Source organism: Hypanus sabinus, chromosome 6 (genome assembly GCF_030144855.1).
Source record: "Hypanus sabinus isolate sHypSab1 chromosome 6, sHypSab1.hap1, whole genome shotgun sequence".
Taxonomy (NCBI): domain Eukaryota; kingdom Metazoa; phylum Chordata; class Chondrichthyes; order Myliobatiformes; family Dasyatidae; genus Hypanus; species Hypanus sabinus.
Window position 1 is genome coordinate 161569635 of NC_082711.1, and position 20675 is coordinate 161590309.

General features: G+C 40.2%; 1 protein-coding gene across 1 annotated transcript in view; it reads right to left on the reverse strand.

Moving 5' to 3' along the window:
• The window catches only part of nsrp1 (nuclear speckle splicing regulatory protein 1), a 55430-nt gene that overhangs the window by 32565 nt on the left and 2190 nt on the right, over window positions 1-20675 (reverse strand). The window contains exon 3 of the mRNA XM_059973318.1: window positions 7002-7083. Within this exon, the coding sequence (XP_059829301.1) occupies window positions 7002-7083 (82 nt within the window). The remainder of the gene's footprint in view (window positions 1-7001; window positions 7084-20675) is intronic.

Genomic DNA, 20675 nt, shown 5'->3' on the forward strand with positions numbered 1-20675 from the left:
ATTCCACAAAATGAGTCTGAATGACAATGCACAGTTATTAAACTGAAGTCGGCAGATATTCAACCGAGAAGTTACACTGGAGAAAACATAATTACTGTGGAAGTAACATTGATAACAGCGAAATATAGCAACCAGCAAGCTACATTGAACTTGCATGTAGTAAAATCAGGAAGGCCAGCATTGTAGAGGCATGATCGGCTGAGACAACCATAACTTCATGGGAGGTCCATCCACAATTTGCATGCCACATCCCTTTCAAAGAAGCCAACTGAAAGTGAATTAAGAAAGATATGTGATGATGCTACAACAGTCTCCATGCTGTACATCATGAACAGCTGCCCAACAGAGGGAAAAAAGGTGTTGGTGCCAACCTCTGCGTCTCTGGTTGGAAAGCATATTGGACCATGAAAGGACCATTCTGCACAAAAGAATTGTGAAAGTGACGACAGCAGTGGTCCTAAAGTTTTCCTACATAACATATCTACGAAAGCTTGTGATATATTAATCAGGCAGTCACTCGCAAAATGTGGCTTGGTTTTAAGCTGGAAGAGAATTTGAGGAGTTTGAGAAAAGTTGCAAGCATTCGGCTTTTGTGAGTATAAAGAACCAGAATCTACTCCGCATGCATGAGCTTCAAGTGGGAGCTGCTTGTAAAAGAATCAAAGCCTAGCTAAATGAATGGAAGGCCAAAAAGGAAGGAGTCGATGGAGATACGTAAACAGTATTTGTCAGGTGATGTTGTGGATGAGGAAACCAAGAGGAGAGATCAGATCATAAAGTGAGCAATAGAAGTATTAATAAGAAAATACTCCAGTGAATTAAATGCACCCTCCCGAAATCAAGATGCACAAACTAGACAAAGAAAAAAGAAGAAAGGTGTCAGAGCTGTCGGAACCACTTCCTGCAGTCTCAAAGTCAACTCATACAACCACCATGGAGGAGGCCCAAAACATGAGGTAGTTTTCACAGCCACATCTCATCTGACCTTCCTATTTAGGAAAGAGGTCATCCCACAGGAGTAAAAAAGCCTCCACAGCACTTAAATCTTTAGGCCTAAATGGGACAAAATAAAAATGGACAATGCTATGGAAGTCTGTATCATATCTACATTATATAGTATATTATATATCTAGTTGAGATACACTCTCAATTGAGTTGGAGTTTATAGCTGACCAGGGAGCAGTGCTGTGTATTTAATATTTCAGCAATATTTGAGTAATCTTGTATTGGTTGATTAAGCATTTTTGTTTGCTTAAATAATTACAGGTTATGTGTATAACTACATGAATTACATACTGTATGTCAGCACACTATCATGTGATACATGCGCACCTCACTTAAACATGAAGGTAGACTCACATTTCAGACTCCCATATCTTCCTTTGAATTAGTTTACTGTCTTGAAGTTACAAAACATAACACTGTATGTCTCCCAATGAGGAAAGTCAAGGATCCAGCTGGAGAGCGAGGAATAGAGGCCGAGGTTTTGGAGCTTGTTGATTAGTACTGCGGGTACGATGGTGTTAAATGCTGAGCTGTAATCAATAAACAGCAGCTTGACATAGATATTGCTATTGCCTAAATGGACCAAGGCTCAGTGGAGAACCAGTGAGCCGGCATCTACTGTAGACCAATTGTGGTGATGGGCAAGTTACAGCAGGTTCAGATCTTTGCTTAGGGAGTTGATATGGCCATCACCAACCTCTTTAAGAACTTTATCACAATAAATGTGAGTGAAACTGGGCAAAAGTCACTGAGGCAGCTCACCCTACTCTTCTTGGGCACTGGTATGATTGTCACCCTTTTGAAGCAAATAGGAACTTCCATCTGCAGCAGTGAGATTGAAGATGTCCTTGAGCACTCCCGCCAGTTAGTTGGCACAGGTTTTCAGAGCCCTGCCAGGTACACAATCTGAGCCTGACGCCTTGCCAGAGTTCACCCTCTTGAAAGATGTTCTGAAGTCGGGCTCCAACACAGAAATCACAGGATCAACAGATGCTGCAGAAATTGGCACAGGTGTAATTTTACCAGTTTCTACTTTTGAAATCAGTCTTCCCAAATATAAGATCTTAACTCTTGGACAAACCATTTTTTTCCCTGCAGCTGCCTTGAAATTTTACTGGACCTTGTCACTGTACCCAAATGGTTTCCCTATACACTTCTACCACTTGCCCCAATCTCTAGCATAAGGTTGAGTATAGCCCCTTGCCTAGCAAGACTCTCTACAAATTGGTTTAAAACTGTTTGACTGCATTTTACAATTCCCACCCCTCTAAGCCCCTGTCTAATACTGAATATCAGCAAAGAATCCAGCATCATTGAAATTCTCAAGCATATATTAAGTTCATGAAAGTTTAATTTCTGGTGCTTTAAAATTTACACTATATCTATCCCATCTTGACTCCTCTCTTTCATTTCCTCTCACTAAACATGGATGATAAACATAAACAAGTGTATAATAGTAATAGTACAACACAGTATGGGCTAGCTTTGAATACCAAGTGACACAAGGTATCATATTTCACAGGAAATGAAATTTCTTACCACAAAATTTCTTATCTATATCACTTACAATTTATTACAAAGCTAATGAAGCAATTTTTTGTCAGAAAAACTCAACTTATCTTTTCAAGATACCATCAATCCAAAGGCAGTATTTTATTGGTTTTGGGGAACTATGAGCCATAGCTATCATTAGTACAAAGAAACACAATTTTCTTATTCAGCTAATACACTAATTATTTTCGTGTTTGTTCAAAAATTTGCGAAGTTTAAAAAAAACTAAATACAACTTGTATTGTAATATGATATACATATTAAAAAGAGCAGAGTGGGAAAAAAAATAAAGTCCCTAGCACCAAGAAAATTATTCCTCAATAAGAAGGACGAGAATAAAGCAGACAATATATCAATTTATTTGTTTCAATGATCATGAAGAACTTAAGCTCAGCTCACAGGCATAAACTAAAACTATTTTCAAAACTCAATCTTCTTCCTTTGCTTTTTTTTGTTTTCATCTGCAGTTTTAAACACCACTCTTAGAAGTCAGAGCCTGCGCCAAGCTTAAAGGGAACTTGTCTGCTTAAAGCTTTACTAGAATAGAATGACTTTAAAGGAAGGAAATTCATTCTATGCTAAAAAGTTAATGGCAAAATTTTTAAAAATCTATCTCATGAGAGCACTCCAAATTACAAGTACCAATAAAATGAAAATCAAAAACTACAAATGCCAGATATTTGAAAACGTGTTGGAAATACACAGGTCAATCAGCATCTATGGAAAAGGAAATACAATGCATTCCGTTATTGGGCCATCAGTTAATCAGGGCAACTACTTATTGTGGGAAACTCTTAAAGAACAAAAACTAATTGAGAAAACAGGCAAGATTCCTTTAGTTTATTTGGGACAACATGCCACTTAATTGCGGCAGGAGACTGCTGCAGAACAATTTCAATGCACTTGTGTGCCCATTAATTATAGCAAAGAGCTTTTAATTAGTGCCAACTGTGTGTGCTTATGTTCAAAAAGTAGTGATTTTTGTCACTGGTAGTTGGTAGAAATAAACACGACGACAATTCAGAACCGTTTTGCTCATAATAGTTTTAAGCATCCAGACTTGGGAGATGCCAGAAACGGCCGGGAGTGAAAATGAAATGATTTCACTACTTCAGGTTAGGAACTATAAAGAGTTTGAAGGTATTGACAATCATCTTGAGTGTTACAATGAAAATGTAGATTTGGAGGATGATATCGTCAATAGCATTCTATGAAGGCGGTCTATTTTCTACACTAGGTGTCTACACCGTATTTTTTCTTTTCCGAGGCCCTCCATTGGTCACGGTGATATTTCCCCCTACCTGTCTATGTTCAGTTGATATGCAAACCAGTACACAAACCAGGGCAGTTAGATTTGGAGAGCAAGTTGTTGCCCATGCAGTAGGCTCCCCCTCTTCACGCAACTGATGAACCCAAGCAAACAGCAGAGACCAATAGTTTGGCACTGGCAGTGGCTCAGCAGTCGCCAGTCAACGTTGACAATTGTAGGACCACCTTTGGAACTCAAGCTCTTGATTTTCCTTAGGGTTTACTCCTAAAGCCTTCCCCACAAGTGGCTGTAGTCACAAAGCAGAGAAGGCTTGAAGTCAGAGCTTTCCTCAATTAAATGGTACTTTGCCTTCTTTGTATGTTGTTAAACTATTTCTATGAAGTTTCAGCTAATCGTGGCAGACAATTAGGCCAAAATGTACTGGTCCCTATGTGTCCCAATTAACCAGAATCCAATGCAGTTAACATTGCTACTTAAAGACCCTTTCCCATTTCTTTCAAAGTTTCATTGCTCATTATTCGTTCCATAAGAAATATCTCAGATTCTGCATTTCAATATTTGATGCTTCATTAGAATATTTTTATGAACGATCTTTGACCTGAAATGTTTGCTGCTCAAACTGCAGCATGTGTAATGCCCTGGTAAAGGTTTCACTGCTAACATTGTAGGATATTTCATTTAATAGCCTTTCTGTCGAAGCCATGTTTGGGTTATTGTTAGAGATAATGGGTGCTGAGGAATGAGAGCGATCCTATCAGGAGAGACGGCTGGGGGAATAGAGTTTTGTTTGTGCCTGACATCGGTGTGAGCCTTTGTCTTTGTTCAGTGGGAGATGAAGAGTGAAGATGCTGGAAAGAACCGGTCGTAGGATTCGATCCAGTGGGGCCCACAATTCAATGGAGCAAGTAGCAGGAGTCTACTGAGGATTAGTGAATGTGACTTGGAAGAGTTGAGCTCCAACCTGTGAACATTTGACTGTTTAATTATAATGCACCCTTCTTCTGTTTTCTTTTCCTTTCTTTTTTTCACTAACTCTTTAGTTAATATTCATAAATATACTTCCTTTAATTATACACAGTGTGCAGTCTGTTATTTTCTGGCAAACAGCTGTAACAGGGCAGAAATCACACAGCATTCACAGAAGCATGGATTTGATAGGACCAAAGTGTGTATACCCCACACATACGAGGCCGGAAAATGGTGGGTTTCTCGGCACTGAGTTGGGAGACTGCCAGTGAGGGCTATCAAGCCATTTTCCTGAGGAGCCTGGGAAGCATGTTTCTTGCATTTTTTGCTTTAATGGAAGACAAAGTGCTTTTTTAATATCAAAAAGTTAAAGTAAAGAAACTTTGAAGCAGATGTGAATGGGATGGTCTAACCTCCCAACGGTGTCCAAACACCGCTAAGATATATTTCAGTTAGTTAAGATTTGGAATGTAGTAGAGGATGGAGGTCAGAGGGTGGGCGGGTAACAAATTCAATCCTAATGTTCATAAGAGGAATAAGTACTCGAAAGAAAAAAGGCTATAGGTAGAATGCGGAGGAAAAGGGACTGGACTGTTCTTGCATGGAGCTCAAAGTTCAAAGGTTCAAAGTAGATTTATTACCAAAGTACAAACATGTTACATTATACTAACTTGAGATTCATTTTCTTGCAGGTATTCACAGTAGAACAAGAAATAGAATCAATGAAAAACTACGAACACTGACAATCACTGTGCAAAAGAAGCCACCTCATTTCTTCCTTCAGTAGTCAATACTCAGCTATTTGGTTTAGCTGACACGAAATGAGAGAAGTTGTTATTTTGACACCATTCATCCTCATTTGCAGTCTCACTCCTATATGCTGATTTGTTACCCCCTCTGATTCGGTCAGCAACAGTGGTGACACCAGCAAACTAGAATATGGCATTGGAGTTTTACCTAACCAGACAGACATATGCGTAATACAAGTAGAACAAGAGGACAAGTACACAGTCTTGTAGTGCAGCTCTGCTGATGGTGTTGAAGCTGGTACTGATTCCATGGAATCAACAGCCTTTACTGAAAAAGGAAAAGCCTTTTCCTCTTCTGTGATACTGTCTTGGAACCCCTCAAAATCCTCTTTAGCCATTTACACATCCACATGTTGAGAGATTCACAGAAAGAATTGCAGAAATTACCCTGGACTCGCTGTTACATCCATTACTGATTCTACAATAGAAATGCTAAATGTAGAATATAATTACAAGTTACTTAGTAAGATTATGTCATGAAGAAATAGATTCAAACTTGTACATGAAATTTGGGGTTTATTATCCGGAAACATGTTACACATAGAGTTGTAATTCAATTCCCAAAACAAGATGAAAGCCTCAGTGTCTGTTAAGAAGCCACCAGATATTGAAATTGAGAATCTGTAAAAGATCTTTCTGCAAACATAAATGATGGATATTGAAGAGCGTGACCTTCTTGTAGTTAACTAATGTAAATATTGTCGATTTTTGTTTTAAAAATCACCTCAAACATATTGTAGATTAAGCAAGAATAAGTTTAAGGAATTAATAGTATAAATTGCACACACTGTTCAGTGGTTGATGTGGCTGGTTAATTTTTACAACTATACTCAAGATTCATTCTAGAAGAATTATCAGTTTTCACGAAGGAACAAAATAGTTTTTTTTACATTGAGCTTGAGTTCTAGAGGAGTATTATCTGGAGATTTATTTTCAAAGAACAGAACTGAAAAGTCAGTATTTCATTTGCAACACATGCTTTGGCCAACATAATAATCAGAGAATAAACCCACTTAACAACTTAACAGCTGAGAGCAGCATAACGTCTCTTACTTTGATGATAAGCTTTTCCTTTTAAAATTTCATATGTTACAGTAGAGTCCCTTGCACAATCTAATAACTTTAAAAAAAAGGATTGTTTGCCCTACCTCACATGCTGCCCATGCATAAGATAAAGGTTCAAACTGCACTGCTTTGAAATTACTTTTGGACATTAACAAACTGCCATACCGTCAAAGTTTGGAAAGAATGCATTTTTATTGCTAATACATTCAAAGAGAATAAGTAAAATTTTAAGCTAATTTCAAATAATTTTTATATTTTTTTTCGGTGTGAACCATTTTGCACTTGGAAATAGGAATTGAACTCAATAGTTGTACTATAGATATTATGTAACTTACCTCATCATCTGAGTCATTGAAAATAGAATGTTTTGACAACGCCAAAGTATTCTGCTTTGCTTTAGGGAGAATAAGCCCATATCTGTGAACAGGAAAACAAAATGGTTTGGTAATATGCACTTTTACTCCCCCAAAATCTAAGTATCCATCTAGATCTATTGGATCACCAGCATCTGCCTTGGATATAGCCAATAAACTACTCGAGGGATCAAACAGCAGATAAATAGTCCATCAGTCCCACTGTGTTTATGCTGATCAAGTATCTGTCTATACTGATAGGTGGTTAAGAAGGCATAAGGTGAGTTGGCCTTCATTAGTCAGGGGACTGAGTTCAAGAACTGTGAAGTAAAGTTGCAGCTCTACAAGACACTGATTCAACCACACTTGGAATATTGTGTTTAGGTCTGGTCACCTCACTATAAGGAGGATGTGGAAGCTTTTGAAAGGATGCAGAGTCGTCTTACCAGCATGTTGGCTGGGTTAAGAGAGCGTATCTTATAAAGAAAGATTGAGAGCTCGGGCTTTTCTCTTCGGAGCAAAGGTGATGAAAGGACTTGATAAGGTGTACAAGATTATAAGAGACATAGATAAAGTGGTACCAGCACTTTTTTCCCCAAAGCAGCAATGGCTAATATGAGAAGATATAATTTTAAGGAGGAGAGTATAGGGGGAGATGTCAGAGGTAGTTCTTTTTATAAACAGACAGTGCTGAGAGCATGGAACATACTGCTGGGATGGTGGTAAAGCAGGGGTTCCCAGCCTTTTTATGACATTAACCAAGGGGTCTGTGAACCCCAGGTTGGGAATTCCTGTGGTAGAGGCAGATATATTTGGGATATAGCTACTCTTAGATAGCCACATGGATGATAGTAAACTGGAGGGCTTTGTGGGAAAGGAGGGTTAGACTGATCTTGGAGTAGGCCAAAAGGTCAACAGAACATCATGGGCCATAGGCTCAATATCGTGCTGACCAGTTATATCCTATGTATTTTAATCTGATTTATCATAGCCTACTATGCCTTGGCAATTCAAGAGCTTGTCCAAATGCTTTTTTTAAATATTGAGAGAATACTTGCCTCCATCACCTTCTCAAACTGTGTTTCAGAATGCAACCACTATGTGAAAGAAATGTACCTTAGATCCCTTCTAAACCCATTATTCATCCCCCTAAACTAATGTCCTCTGTTACTATTATTAATAATGATATTCCCTATTCCCAGTTCCTCCATCTCTCCCACATCTGCTCCCAGGATGAGGCTTTCCATTCCAGGACATCTCAAATGTTCTCTTCCTTTAAGGATCGTGGTTTCCCTTCTGCCATCATCAATGATGCCCTCACCCGCATCTCCTCCATTTCCCGCACTTTGGCCCTCAACCCACCCCATTAAACGCAGTGGTTTAATTATTGAAATACATACATTTCTTAAGTGTCTTAAATGCATAGAAAGGTAAAATATATACTAAGACAAACGTTTGACTGACACTAAGTAATATCGGATGTACCTGTTCCAACTTGCTTATAATACCTAATACAATGTAAATGCTATGTAAATAGTTGTTATACTGTATCGTTTAGAGTAGTGGTCCATCGAACCATCGATCGCGATTAACTGGTCGTTCTTTGAGACTTTCCCAGTAGATCCCCCCCCAAAAAAAAAGAAAAATAAATACACAAGTACCGTTGAGATTGTTTCCAGGTTGCGGGGTTTTAGTTCCATTCTTTCTGCCCAGTGCTCATGTGTATAGCTCCCCCGCCACGCACTACAGTGTGTTTCAGTGGTCCCCAACCACTGAAACAATATGATTTGGCAATATGAAATGATATGAATCAGCTGCACCTTTCCCCATTCCCTGTCACGCCGACTGTTGAACACACGCGAGGTCATTACCCACGCAAGGTCGCCAGTCGCCTAACCGCAGTGATACCCTTGCACCAGGGATAATTGGTTGGCCTCGGGTAACCGGCCGCCTCGCGTGGCTGGCAGGAAGTGCCGATGATACTGGTCTGGAACGTGGACAGATGGGAACTGTCTCTAAACCTGTTTAGCACACCGAATGTTTGTGAGGAACCCGGTGCTAAAATATTCGCAGACGACCTAATTTGGGCTCAGCGTTTCTTAAGTATTAGAGCAGCTACCTCGCTGTGATCTACTGAAAGTCATCCTTCAAGCCAAACTTTTGTCGGCTGATAGATCCTACAAGGCGGGCAGGCATGCACCCTGTCGCACTCCTTGCTTGGTCAGTCGCTCTCTCCGGACTGCAACCACCACGGCCCCGGTACGGGGACCTCTGACCCTTACCTTGTCCTCTCACCCCACCCACGACCAGCCACACCTGCCAAGGCGTCTAGCGGCGGGCGGACGGGAGGCTGGAGCTCGGGCCCAGAGGCTATCTAATGAGGCAATGAAATACTCAAAACTGGTTCGGTACCCTGACTCCAAGCACCCTGCACTTAAAGACAAATCCGTTGAGATTTTTCAGCAGAAAAAAGCGTGAGCAAGCGGGACAGAAGCAAATGCCGAGAGCCACATAAACTAAATTGCGGAATAGACTGGACATAAGGAACCACCTTTGAGTATTGCTGTATTCCGGTCGTGTTTAACACCACCACCCCCCACCCCCGGTTGGTCGGTCCACAAGAATATTGTCAATATTAAAACAGTCCGCGATGCAAAAAAAAGGGTGGTGACCCCTGGTGTACATACATTATTTCTACTTCCGGTCTTTTCTGCCAGTGCGCATGCATGTGACTAATCGATTTAGTAGGTCGATCTTGCCTTTTGGTGACCACTAGTTTAGGGAATAATGACAAGAAAAAGTCTGGACATGTTCAGTACAGACGCAACCATCGCAGCTCTTCTGGGAATATACTGTATTGTTTAGGGAATAATGACAAGAAAAAAAAAGTCTGTACATGTTCGAACAGGTGCCGGAGAGCAAACTTCTGGGTTTTCCCGATCCGTGGTTGAATCAATCCATGCATGCAGAACCCGCGGATAAGGAGGGCCAACTGTATTAGTTTAGGCAGACTGTGTTTATTATTGTGACTTAGATGAAGATCAGACTACACTTTATGAGTAATTAATGCAAAAAACCATATACAACCCTGAGATTCAACCCACACCTATCAGGATTAAGTACTAACTTGCCATCTGATCAATTACATTCTTTAGCTTAAAACTACTCTCTTCACTATTGATACTCCCAGCAATTTTCATGTGATCTGTAAACTTACCATTCACTCACTCTACATTAACATCTAAGAGTTGAAAGAGGAACTAGGTTATAGTATTAGGGAATTTCAATCACTCCAATAACTTGGATCATTTTACATTGAAAGGATTAGATAGGGTGGAAAGTAGTGAATATGGCCCAGTCCATTATGGGCAAAGCCCTCTCTACCACTGAGCACACCTACACAGTGCACTGTCGTAGGGAAGCACCATCCATTATCATGAACACCCCACAAACCAGGCTGTGCTCTATTCTCGCTCCCTTCATCAAGAAGCCTCAGGCTCTTGAATCAGAGGGGACAACTTCACTTGCCTCATTACTGAACTCTTCCCACAACCTATGGATTCACTTTCAATTACTTTTCCTGTCAAGTTATCGATATTTATTGTCTTTCTTTTGTATTTACATGGTTTATTGTCTTTTGCACATTGGTTGTTTGGCTGTCCTGTTGGATGTGGTCTTTCACTGATTCTACTGTGTTTCTTAGATTTACTGTTATGCCCACAAGAAAATGAATCTTAGGGTTGTATATGGCAACATATGTGTACTTCGATAAAGTTTACTTTGAACTTTGAAACTCACACTATCACAGGAAGAATGTACAAGCTCGTTACCGACAGCAGCAGAAATTGAGTCATTGGAGCTGTAAAGCGTGGCATGAGCCACTGCACTATCATGTCTTCCAGTTGAGGTGCCATCTGAGATATTCTCGCTCATTACTGCAGCAATGATTCATGTAATGACCCCTCCTCCTTTACATCTCTGCCTGAAAACTTTATACCTTGGAATGTTGAATTAAACTTCTTTTAGCCACATTTCAGTGATTGCAGCAACACTCTTCTCCCACATGCTAATCAATGCTCTATAAAGCTTGTCTGACCTACCAGTCTTTCGGTTAAAATCAAGCCATTCATCCTATATGCCTTCCTACATGGCTGTCCTGATGACAGAACAAACCTAGATTTTCTTTTATATTTAACAGGATCTTACCCAAAACTGTACAACTACTCTCCCATTTCTTAACAAATTAGTTTAACCCCCCTCCCCCAGCAAGGATATTAGAGAAGGTGCAGCCCATTCACTCTCCACCTTGTATTTCTTCCTTCACCCCCCCCCCTTACTGACTTCTCCTCTTTCTTTCCAGTGCTGATGAAGGGTCTCAGCCTGAAATATCAACTCTCTACTCTTCCACAGATGTTGCCTGGCCTGCTGAGTTCCTCCAGCATTTTGCTTTGGATTTCTAGCATCTGCAGATTTTCTCATGTTTAGTGCAGAAAACAAATTTGATTAACCTGGGAACAGAAATTCAATTGACCACTGCTAATACACATTCCAAAGTATCTGCAAATATGGCAACACACAAACACATATCCTGCAAGCACAACTCCCTCCTACAGAGTAACAGGATACATTCCACTGTTTCTAGTATGGTAGCCAAGCGGTTAGCGTAAAGGTATTCGCGCACCGGTGACCAGAGTTCAATTCCACCACTGTCTGTAAGGAGTTCGTATATTCTCCCCATAATCATGCCAGTCCTCTTGGGGTGCTCTGCTTCCTCCCACATTCCAAAGATGAATGGGTCGATCGGATCAGTGTAATAGGGCAGCACGGGTTCATTGAATCCAAAAGGTCTATTACCATGCTATAAGTCTCTAAATCTAAATTTAACATAATCTTGGACACAGAACTTGGAAATTGTATTTTTCCACTTCCAATTAGGCATTGAAAAATCCCTGCCAGAAATCCCTCAAAGGAAAAGATAGTGAAGAGAAAGAAATCATATTCCTGTCTAATTAGCTGGTCAGTCAACTGCAAAAATACGACCTCAACAAAGCCTTTGAAAAAAAAATTACTTCATTCTTCTCAGCCCTTTAAGAGTCAAAGTAAAGCTGTCTAAAATGTAGGGATATTTATTCTCATTCTGTAAAATACTTCAAGTAGCACACTGTGTGAAAACAAAACAAACTGAATCTGAAATCCAGCTCCTATCTCATAATCTATTAATTTATTTAGTCTGACTGTAATTTCCTCCTTATCAAAATAGGTTTATCCGTTATCTAACTTAATTATATGAAAATCTTTTAAGATCTGTTGATGCTACAATACAGCTTGAAAATACTTCAAAAGAAAGGAAATGCATTGACAGATTCTTTGCATTAAGCCTATTGAAACAGTCACATCTAGACACCTGCAGATTTTCAGGAGCCTTCAATTTATGCTGGTAATCTATATCTCAACAATATGAGGGCTCACTGAGAAATGCTGGCAAAGCTGTAGCAAACTGCTGCCATCCCTTTCCATTGCAACCATGAACACCCACTCTCCCCCAAAAAAAGTTTCTGTAAGTTTGGGGCTTCACACAAATTCTAATGTCCCAAGCTTGCTTGCTCTACAGGCAATCCTCTAAGACTGTAAGGTTGATAAATGACACACATATATTGAGCACCTGTCTGCTGCACTTATGTAGGTCAGACTGGATATTAAAACCTCTCAAAGGCTTTGATAGGCTGTTCAAAGTACATTTATTATCAAAGTATGTATAAATTATACAGATCTATACATACTTGAGATTCGTCTCCTTACGGGAAGCCAAAGCAAGAAACCAGAGAGAGAAAAAACTACTACTACTACGTCAACTCAGGCCTAGAGGGCCAGCATCGGGCAAAAAAAACTAACAAATACCCAATGTGCAGAGAGAGAGGAAAAAACACACAGAACATGCAAACAATAAAAGCAAGCAACAGCACTCAGAACTGAAGTGAGTCCATAGACATGAAGCCTGGAGCAGCCAGAACTGGCTCACAGCTTCAGATCATCACACAGCGGAATGAAAACTGAGCTTACAGAAAAAGCCCAGAGCAGACCACAGCCTCAGCGCTGTGGAGAGTGGTGTAAACATCAGAACAGTGAGTAGAACTGGCTTGACCCTTGCCTCCAGTCCCAACACTCAGCCTTTTCAATCTATCTGGCACAACATTTAAATTGCCCAAATAGGTCATTCCCCACACTAGGAACTGGGCCGTTTCTTCAATACACTCTGGACGTGGACCCCACTGCCATGGTCCAGCCTGTGCCCAACACTTAGATTGAACCAATTTGCCCTTGATTTAGATAGACCTGATCCAAAATTCATCCATTCTCACTTTTCCCACTTTGCACGTCCTGACTCCATCTTGACCTCACTCCAACCACTTCCCCTTTTACCTTTTCTCAATCCTCACTCTGACTTTGCATCGCACCTGCACGCCTCGATCATCGAGTCAGCCTATCCTGCGCTCAGCTCTTCACTCGTTACGTTGGTCATTTACCACAATTTTTCACAGAAAAAGTGCTATTAATAAAGTATTTAGTATTTCTTGTTTTATGAACCATCAGTAAGCTGTAGCCCATCTTAAACCAGAATTTGCTACTGATTCTTAAGTTCCTATTCTAACCCTGTTATCCTGTCAACTGCAATTATTGACTTCCTGTAGTGTGAGATACTAATTATAAAATTATAAAACTTACATTCCTGGCTCCTGAACTATGCCTATTTTTGTGCCTTTTTCATCTTAACTTGGGTGAGTGAGCCAACCTACCAACCTTAAACATACCAGTGCTTGGAAAATAATATTTTTATGAATTTCTATCTGTTACGCAATGGCTGTGGCAAAGGGGGAATGACAAACATGATATTGCATGACATGGAATATATACGTCACTTTTCATAAACATCAAAATCAAATAAATTTATTATCACTGTTATATATGTGATGAAATTCAATCACAAGCAAGAGAAAATCTGCAGATGTTGGAAATCCAAGCAACACACATAAAATGCTGGAGGAACTCAACAGGCCAGGCAGCATCTATGGAAAAGAGTTCAGTCAAAATCTCAGTTTGAAATGTCAAATATACTCTTTCCCATAGATGCTGCCTGGCCTGCTAAGTTCCTCCAGCATTTTGTGTGTTGCTTGATGTGAAAGTTGCTCTTTTGTGGCAGCAGTGCAGAGCAAAGCAGTTCATATCATTGCTATCAATTACAAAATAAATAAATAGTGCAAAAAAAATAAAGAGGCGGTATTGATACGTGGACAGCCAGAACAGCTGTTGTAAACTGAACAAATTCCTTATTGAGAGCCCCAAACAAAATGGAAGGATCAAATCTTGCTCCCGAACAGTGGGCAACCAACAACTGTTCCAAAATTATTCAAATGAAATGTGACCACTTTTACCTCATTTGAAAATTAAAGCAACCCATCATATGATTGGTTACCGTCCATGAAATGCAGAACATAATCAAACATTGTGGTCAGAGAAAATTCAACATCAGATTTGGCCATTGTACTTGATTAGCTTGGTCATTTTTATATGAAAAGAAAATATTTGACCTGCCAAATGGATGTCTCACTGATGTGTTACTGCCTTCTGAAATAACATTGGAGTGTTATCCATTCTGCCGACAGTTAAAAGATTTACTTTTCAGTGAGTGTTTTGCTTTAAACCCCCACACTGAGCTTTTGTTTCACATGTTCCGGTGGCTTTGGGCCTGCGTGCCATTTTGTGGCCTTATCATCACAGGATAAGGGAAACACAGGTCCGGATCCTGCTCTGGTAATGAGGCCAAAGCTATCACTGTTCACTGTCAATATCTGATTCACAATTTCTGTAGAACACATACAAACAATTAAGTTCATAAACCCGAAGTTGTTGTCATTGAGTTCTATTGCTCCATTGAGGTCTGCCTCCTCCAACAGAATCTGCAAAAATCAATCACCGAAATAGTTTTTAGAAAATACTCCTGCTGTAAAATATCCTGAAAAAACTCAGAAATATTACTTTGATGCAGGAGGTAATGAACTTTTAAATAGCTTACTAAGCCCTGATTGCAGCAGCAACTTTTCTGACCGTAAATTTTTAATTTTGTATGAACTGCCATCCTCTTTGTTTCACATTCCATAATACAATGGATACTGATCTGATATTTTTAAACATTACTGAAATGCTTGATTTCACAGTGTCTACTTTAGAATCCTGAGTTACGTTTTGATCTTTAGTTTTCATTCACAGTTAATTAAAAATTATGCTTTTACTTTTAAGTTATAATTAAAAATCTATTGATGCAAAACATAAAAGAGCACAAAGTACTCTCATCATTCACAATATAAGAGAATCAGAAGCTGCTGCCACTGAAGCTGCTTCAGACAGGAACAGCATTAAGATGTCCACATAATCAAGACTGACATACTGTAAATTACAACAGATTCATGGCACTGAACCTGATTTCCAGGTATTTCCAATAGACAGGTCTATTTTATATGCATAAATTAAGTGTTTGTTTTGAACAGAAAATACACAAAATGGATAGTTTCAACAGAGTGGTAAGATCTAGGATTGTTAGAGCTCAGAACAGCTGTAATAAACTGAATAGATTCCTTATTGAGAGCCCCAAATAAAATGGAAGGATCAAATCTTGCTCCTGAATAGTGGGCAACCAACAACTGTTCCAAAATTATTGAAATGCCACCACCTTCTACTCATTTGAAAATTAAAGCAACCCATCATATGATTGGTTACTGTCCATGAAATGCAGAACATAATCAAACATTGTGGTCAGAGAAAATTCAATATCTGATTTGGCCATTGTACTTGATTTGCTTGGGACAAGCTGTGGAAGCTGGATCTCTGGCACCAAGTCTGGTTCTGCAATGCAGAAAGGAGGGGGAAAGAAGAGCAGAGCGGTAGTGATAGGGGACTCAATAGCTAGAGGTACAGCCAGGAGGTTCTGTGGTCACGACAGAGACTCCCGGATGGTTTGTTACTTCCTGGGTGCCAGGGTCAGGGATGTCTCTGATCCTGTGAGCAGCCAGATGTCATAATACACCGATACCAATGACGTAGGGAGAAAGAGTGAGGAAGTCCTGAACAGTGAGTATAGAGAGCTTGGTAGGAAGTTAAAAAGCAGGACCTCAAGGGTGGTAATCTCAGGAGTGCTACCTGTGCCACGTGCCACTGAGGGTAAGAATAGGATGCTCTGGAGGATGAACAACATGGCTGAGGAACTGGTGTACGGGGCAGGGTTTCAGATTTCAGGATCATTGGGACCTCTTCTGGGGCAGGTGGGACCTGTACAAGTGAGACGGGTTACACCTGAACTACAGGGGGACCAATATTCTTGCAGGGAGGTCTGTTAGTGCTATTGGTGGGGAGCAGGGGGGGAAAGAGAGGGTTTAAACTAGATTTGCAAGGGGATGGGAACCAGAGTGCCAGAGTAGATAGCGGAGCAGGGGTGAAAATAAATGATGTTAAATTTTCATGCAAAGTCACAAATAGAAGGGTTGTGTGTGGTGGTAATAATCTTCTAAGGTGTGTCTATTTCAACGCGAGTTGTGGGGAAGGCCGACGAGCTGAGGGCGTGGAATTATGACATTGTAGCCATTAGTGAAACTTGGCTACAGGAGGGCCAGAACTGGCAGCTTAATGTTCCAGGGTTCCGATGTTTCAGACATGATAGAGGCAGATGGATGAAGGGTGGGGGGGTGGCATTGCTAGTCAAGGAAAATGTTACAGCAGTGCTCAGGCAAGACAGATTAGAGAGCTTGTCTACCGAGGCCATATGGGTGGAGCTGAGAAACAGGCAAGGTATGACCACATTAATGGGGTTGTATTATAGACCACCCAATAGTCAGCGAGAATTGGAGGAGCAAATTTGCAGAGAAATAGCAGACAATTGCAGGAAACATGAAGTTCTGATATTAGGAGATTTTAATTTTCCACGTATTGATTGGGACTCCCATACTGTTAAAGGTCTAGACAGGTTAGAGTCTGTAAGATGCATTTAGGAAAGTTTTCTAAATCAGCATATAGAGGTACCGACTAGAGAGGATGCAATCTTAGATCTCCTATTAGGAAATGAGTTAGGACAGGTGACTGAAGAGTGTGTAGGGGAACACTTTGGTTTCAGTGACCATAACACCATTAGTTTCAACTTGATTGTGGATAAAGATAGATCTGGTCCTCAAGTTGAGGTTCTAAACTGGAAAAAGACCAAATTTGAAGAAATGAGAAAGGATCTAAAAAGTGTGGATTGGGACAGGTTGTTCTCTGGCAAGGATGTCGATGGTAAGTGGGAGGCCTTCAAAGGAGAAATTTTGAGAGTGCAGAGTTTGTATGTTCCTGTCAGGATTAAAGGCAAAGTGAATAAGAATAAAGAACCTTGATTCTCTAGGGATATTGGAACTCTGATAAAGAAAAAGAGAGAGATGTATGGCATGTACAGGAAACAAATAATTACTTGAGGAGCATCAAAAGAGCAGAAAAAAAACTTAAAGAAATCAGGAGGGTTAAAAGAAGACATGAGGTAGCTTTGGCAGTGAAGGTGAAGGATAATCCGAAGAGCTTCTACAGGTATATTAAGAGCAAAAGGGTAGTAAGGGATAAAATTGGTCCTCTTGAAGATCAGAGTGGTCAGCTATGTATGGAACCAAAAGAAATGGGGGAGATCTTAAATGCTTTTTTTGCTTCTGTATTTACTACAGAAACTGGCATGGAGTCAATGGAAATAAGGCAAACAAATAGTGAGGTCATGGAACCCATACAGGTTGAAGAGGAGGAGGTGCTTGCTATCTTGAGGCAAATCAGAGTAGATAAATCCCCAGAACCTGACAGGGTACTACCTCAGACCTTGAAGGAGGCTAGTGTTGAAATTACAGAAGCCCTGGCAGATACATTTAAAAAGTCGGTATCTATAGGTAAGGTACCGGAGGATTGGAGGATAGCTCATGTTGTTCCATTGTTTAAACAAGGCTCTAAAAGTAATCTGGGAAATTATCGGCCGGTAAGTTTGACATCAGTAGCAGGTAAATTATTGGAAGGAGTACTAAGAGATAGGATCTACAAGTATTTAGCTAGACAGGAACTTATTAGGGAGAGTCAACACGGCTTTGTGCATAGTAGGTCATGTTTAACAAATCTATTTTTTCGAGGCGTTTACAAGGAAAGTGGATGAAGGGAAGGCAGTGGATGTTGTCTACATGGAGTTCAGTATGGCCTTTGACAAGGTCCCGCATGGGAGGTTAGTTAGGAAGATTCAGTCGTTAGGTATACATGGTGAGGTAGTAAATTGGATTAGACATTGGCTCAATGGGAGAAGTCAGAGAGTGGTGGTGGAGGATTGCTTCTCTGAGTGGAGGCCTGTGTTTAGTGGTGTGCCACAGGGATCAGTGCTGGGTCCATTAGTATTTGTCATCTATATCAATGATCTGGATGATAATGTGGTAAATTGGATCAGCAAATTTGCTGATGATACAAAGATTGGAGGTGTAGTGGACAGTGAGGAAGGTTTTCAAAGCTTGCAGAGGGATCTGGAGAAATGGGCTGAAAAATGGAAGATGGTTTAATGCAGACAAGTGTGAGGTATTGCACTTTGGAAGGAAAAACCAAGGTAGAACATACAAGGTAAATGGTTGGGCACTGAGGAATGTAGTAGAACAGAGGGATCTAGGAATACGATACAAAATTCCCTAAAAGTGGCATCACAGGTAGATAGGGTAGTAAAGAGAGCTTTTGGTACATTGGCCTTTATAAATCAATGTATTGAGTATAAGAGTTGGAATGTTATGGTGAGGTTGGAAAGACATTGGTGAGGCTCAATTTGGAGTACTGTGTGCAGTTTTGGGACACCAAGTTACAGGAAGGATATTAATAAAGGTTGAAAGAGTGCAGAGGTTTACAAGGATGTTGCCAGGACTTGAGAAACTGAGTTACAGAGAAAGGTCGAATAGGTTAGGACTTTATTCCCTGGAACGTAGAAGAATGAGGGGAGACTTGATAGAGGTATATAAAATTATGATGGGTATAGATAGAGTGAATGCAAGCAGGCTTTTTCCACTGAGGCTAGGGGAGAAAAAAACCAGAGGACATCAGTTAAGGGTGAAGGGGGAAAAGTTTAAAGGGAACATTGGGGGGGGGGGGGCGGCTTCTTCACACAGAGAGTGGTGGGAGTGTGGAATGAGTTGCGAGATGAAGTTGTAAATGCGGGCTCACTTTTAACATTTAAGAAAAACTTGGGACAGGTACATTGATGAGAGGTGTATGGAGGGATATGGGCCAGGTGCAGGTCAGTGGGACTAGGCAGAAAAATGGTTCGGCACAGCCAAGAAGGACCAAAAGGCCTGTTTCTGTGCTGTAATGTTTGATGGTTCTATGGTCATTTTTATATGAAAAGAAAATATTTGACCTGCAAATGGACGTCTCACTGATGTGTTACTGCCTTCTGAAATAACCTTGGCACAAAACTGGAATGTTATTCATTCTGCTGATAGCTAAAAGATTTACTTTTCAGTGAGTGTTTTGCTTTACACATGTTCCGATGTTTTTGGGCCTGTGTGCCATTTTGTGGCCTTTTTATCACAGGATAAGGGAAACACAGGTCCGGATTCTGCTCTGGTAATGAGGCCAAAGCTATCACTGTTCACTGTCAATATATGATTCACAATTTCTGTAGAACACATACAAACAATTAAGCGCATAAACCCAAAGTTGTTGTCATTGAGTTCTATTGCTCCACTGAGGTCTGCCTCCTCCAACAGAATCTGCAAACATCAATCACCAAAAGTCTTTAGAAAATACTCTTGCTGTAAAATATCCTGAAAAAACTCAGAAGTATTACTTTGATGCAGGAGGTAATGAACGTTTAAATAGCTTACTAAGCCCTGATTGCAGCAGCAACTTTTCTGACCTTAAATTTTTAATTTTGAATGAACTGCCATTCTCTTTGCATCTCGAATGGTGCCCTCCTCAAGAATTTGGTTTTGGGAACATTATTTGAAATTTACATATTTTCCTGTCTGGCGTTGTGTCCAAATCATACTGCCATGTGAAGATAAAATCTAATTTCCTCTTCAACTTCTGACATTTTTATATCCATTTATCAGAAGCAAGTTTACCATTTGCCCAGATTATTAGAACATAGAAAGTTAAAGAGAATCTAAGGAGAATAATTTCACCTCACAAATAAATAGAAAACCCTTTTGGACTGAGGCCCTGACAGCTCTCCAAAACTTTGGTACTCATATGTGCGCACAGCACTCCAACTGAGGCTTCACCAGTAACAGATTCTCAGTTCCTATCTAAAAAGCCATGTCTCATACACTTTCCTTATACTTACATCTGAATTGAATTGACTTTATTTCTTACATCCCTCACATACATGAGTAATAATATTTATGTTGCGTCTCCATGTAAAATGTGCAATCATAGAAATTTATAATAATTTATAATAAATAGAACAGTCAGTGTAATATACACTGAAATCAGTGAGTTCGTCAGTCTGATGGCCTGGTGGAAAAAGCTGTCCTAGAGCCTGTTGGTCCTGGCTTTTATGCTGCCGTATCACTTCCCAGATGTTAGCAGCTGGAACAGATTGTGGTTGGAGTGACCTGGGTCCCCAATGATCTTAGG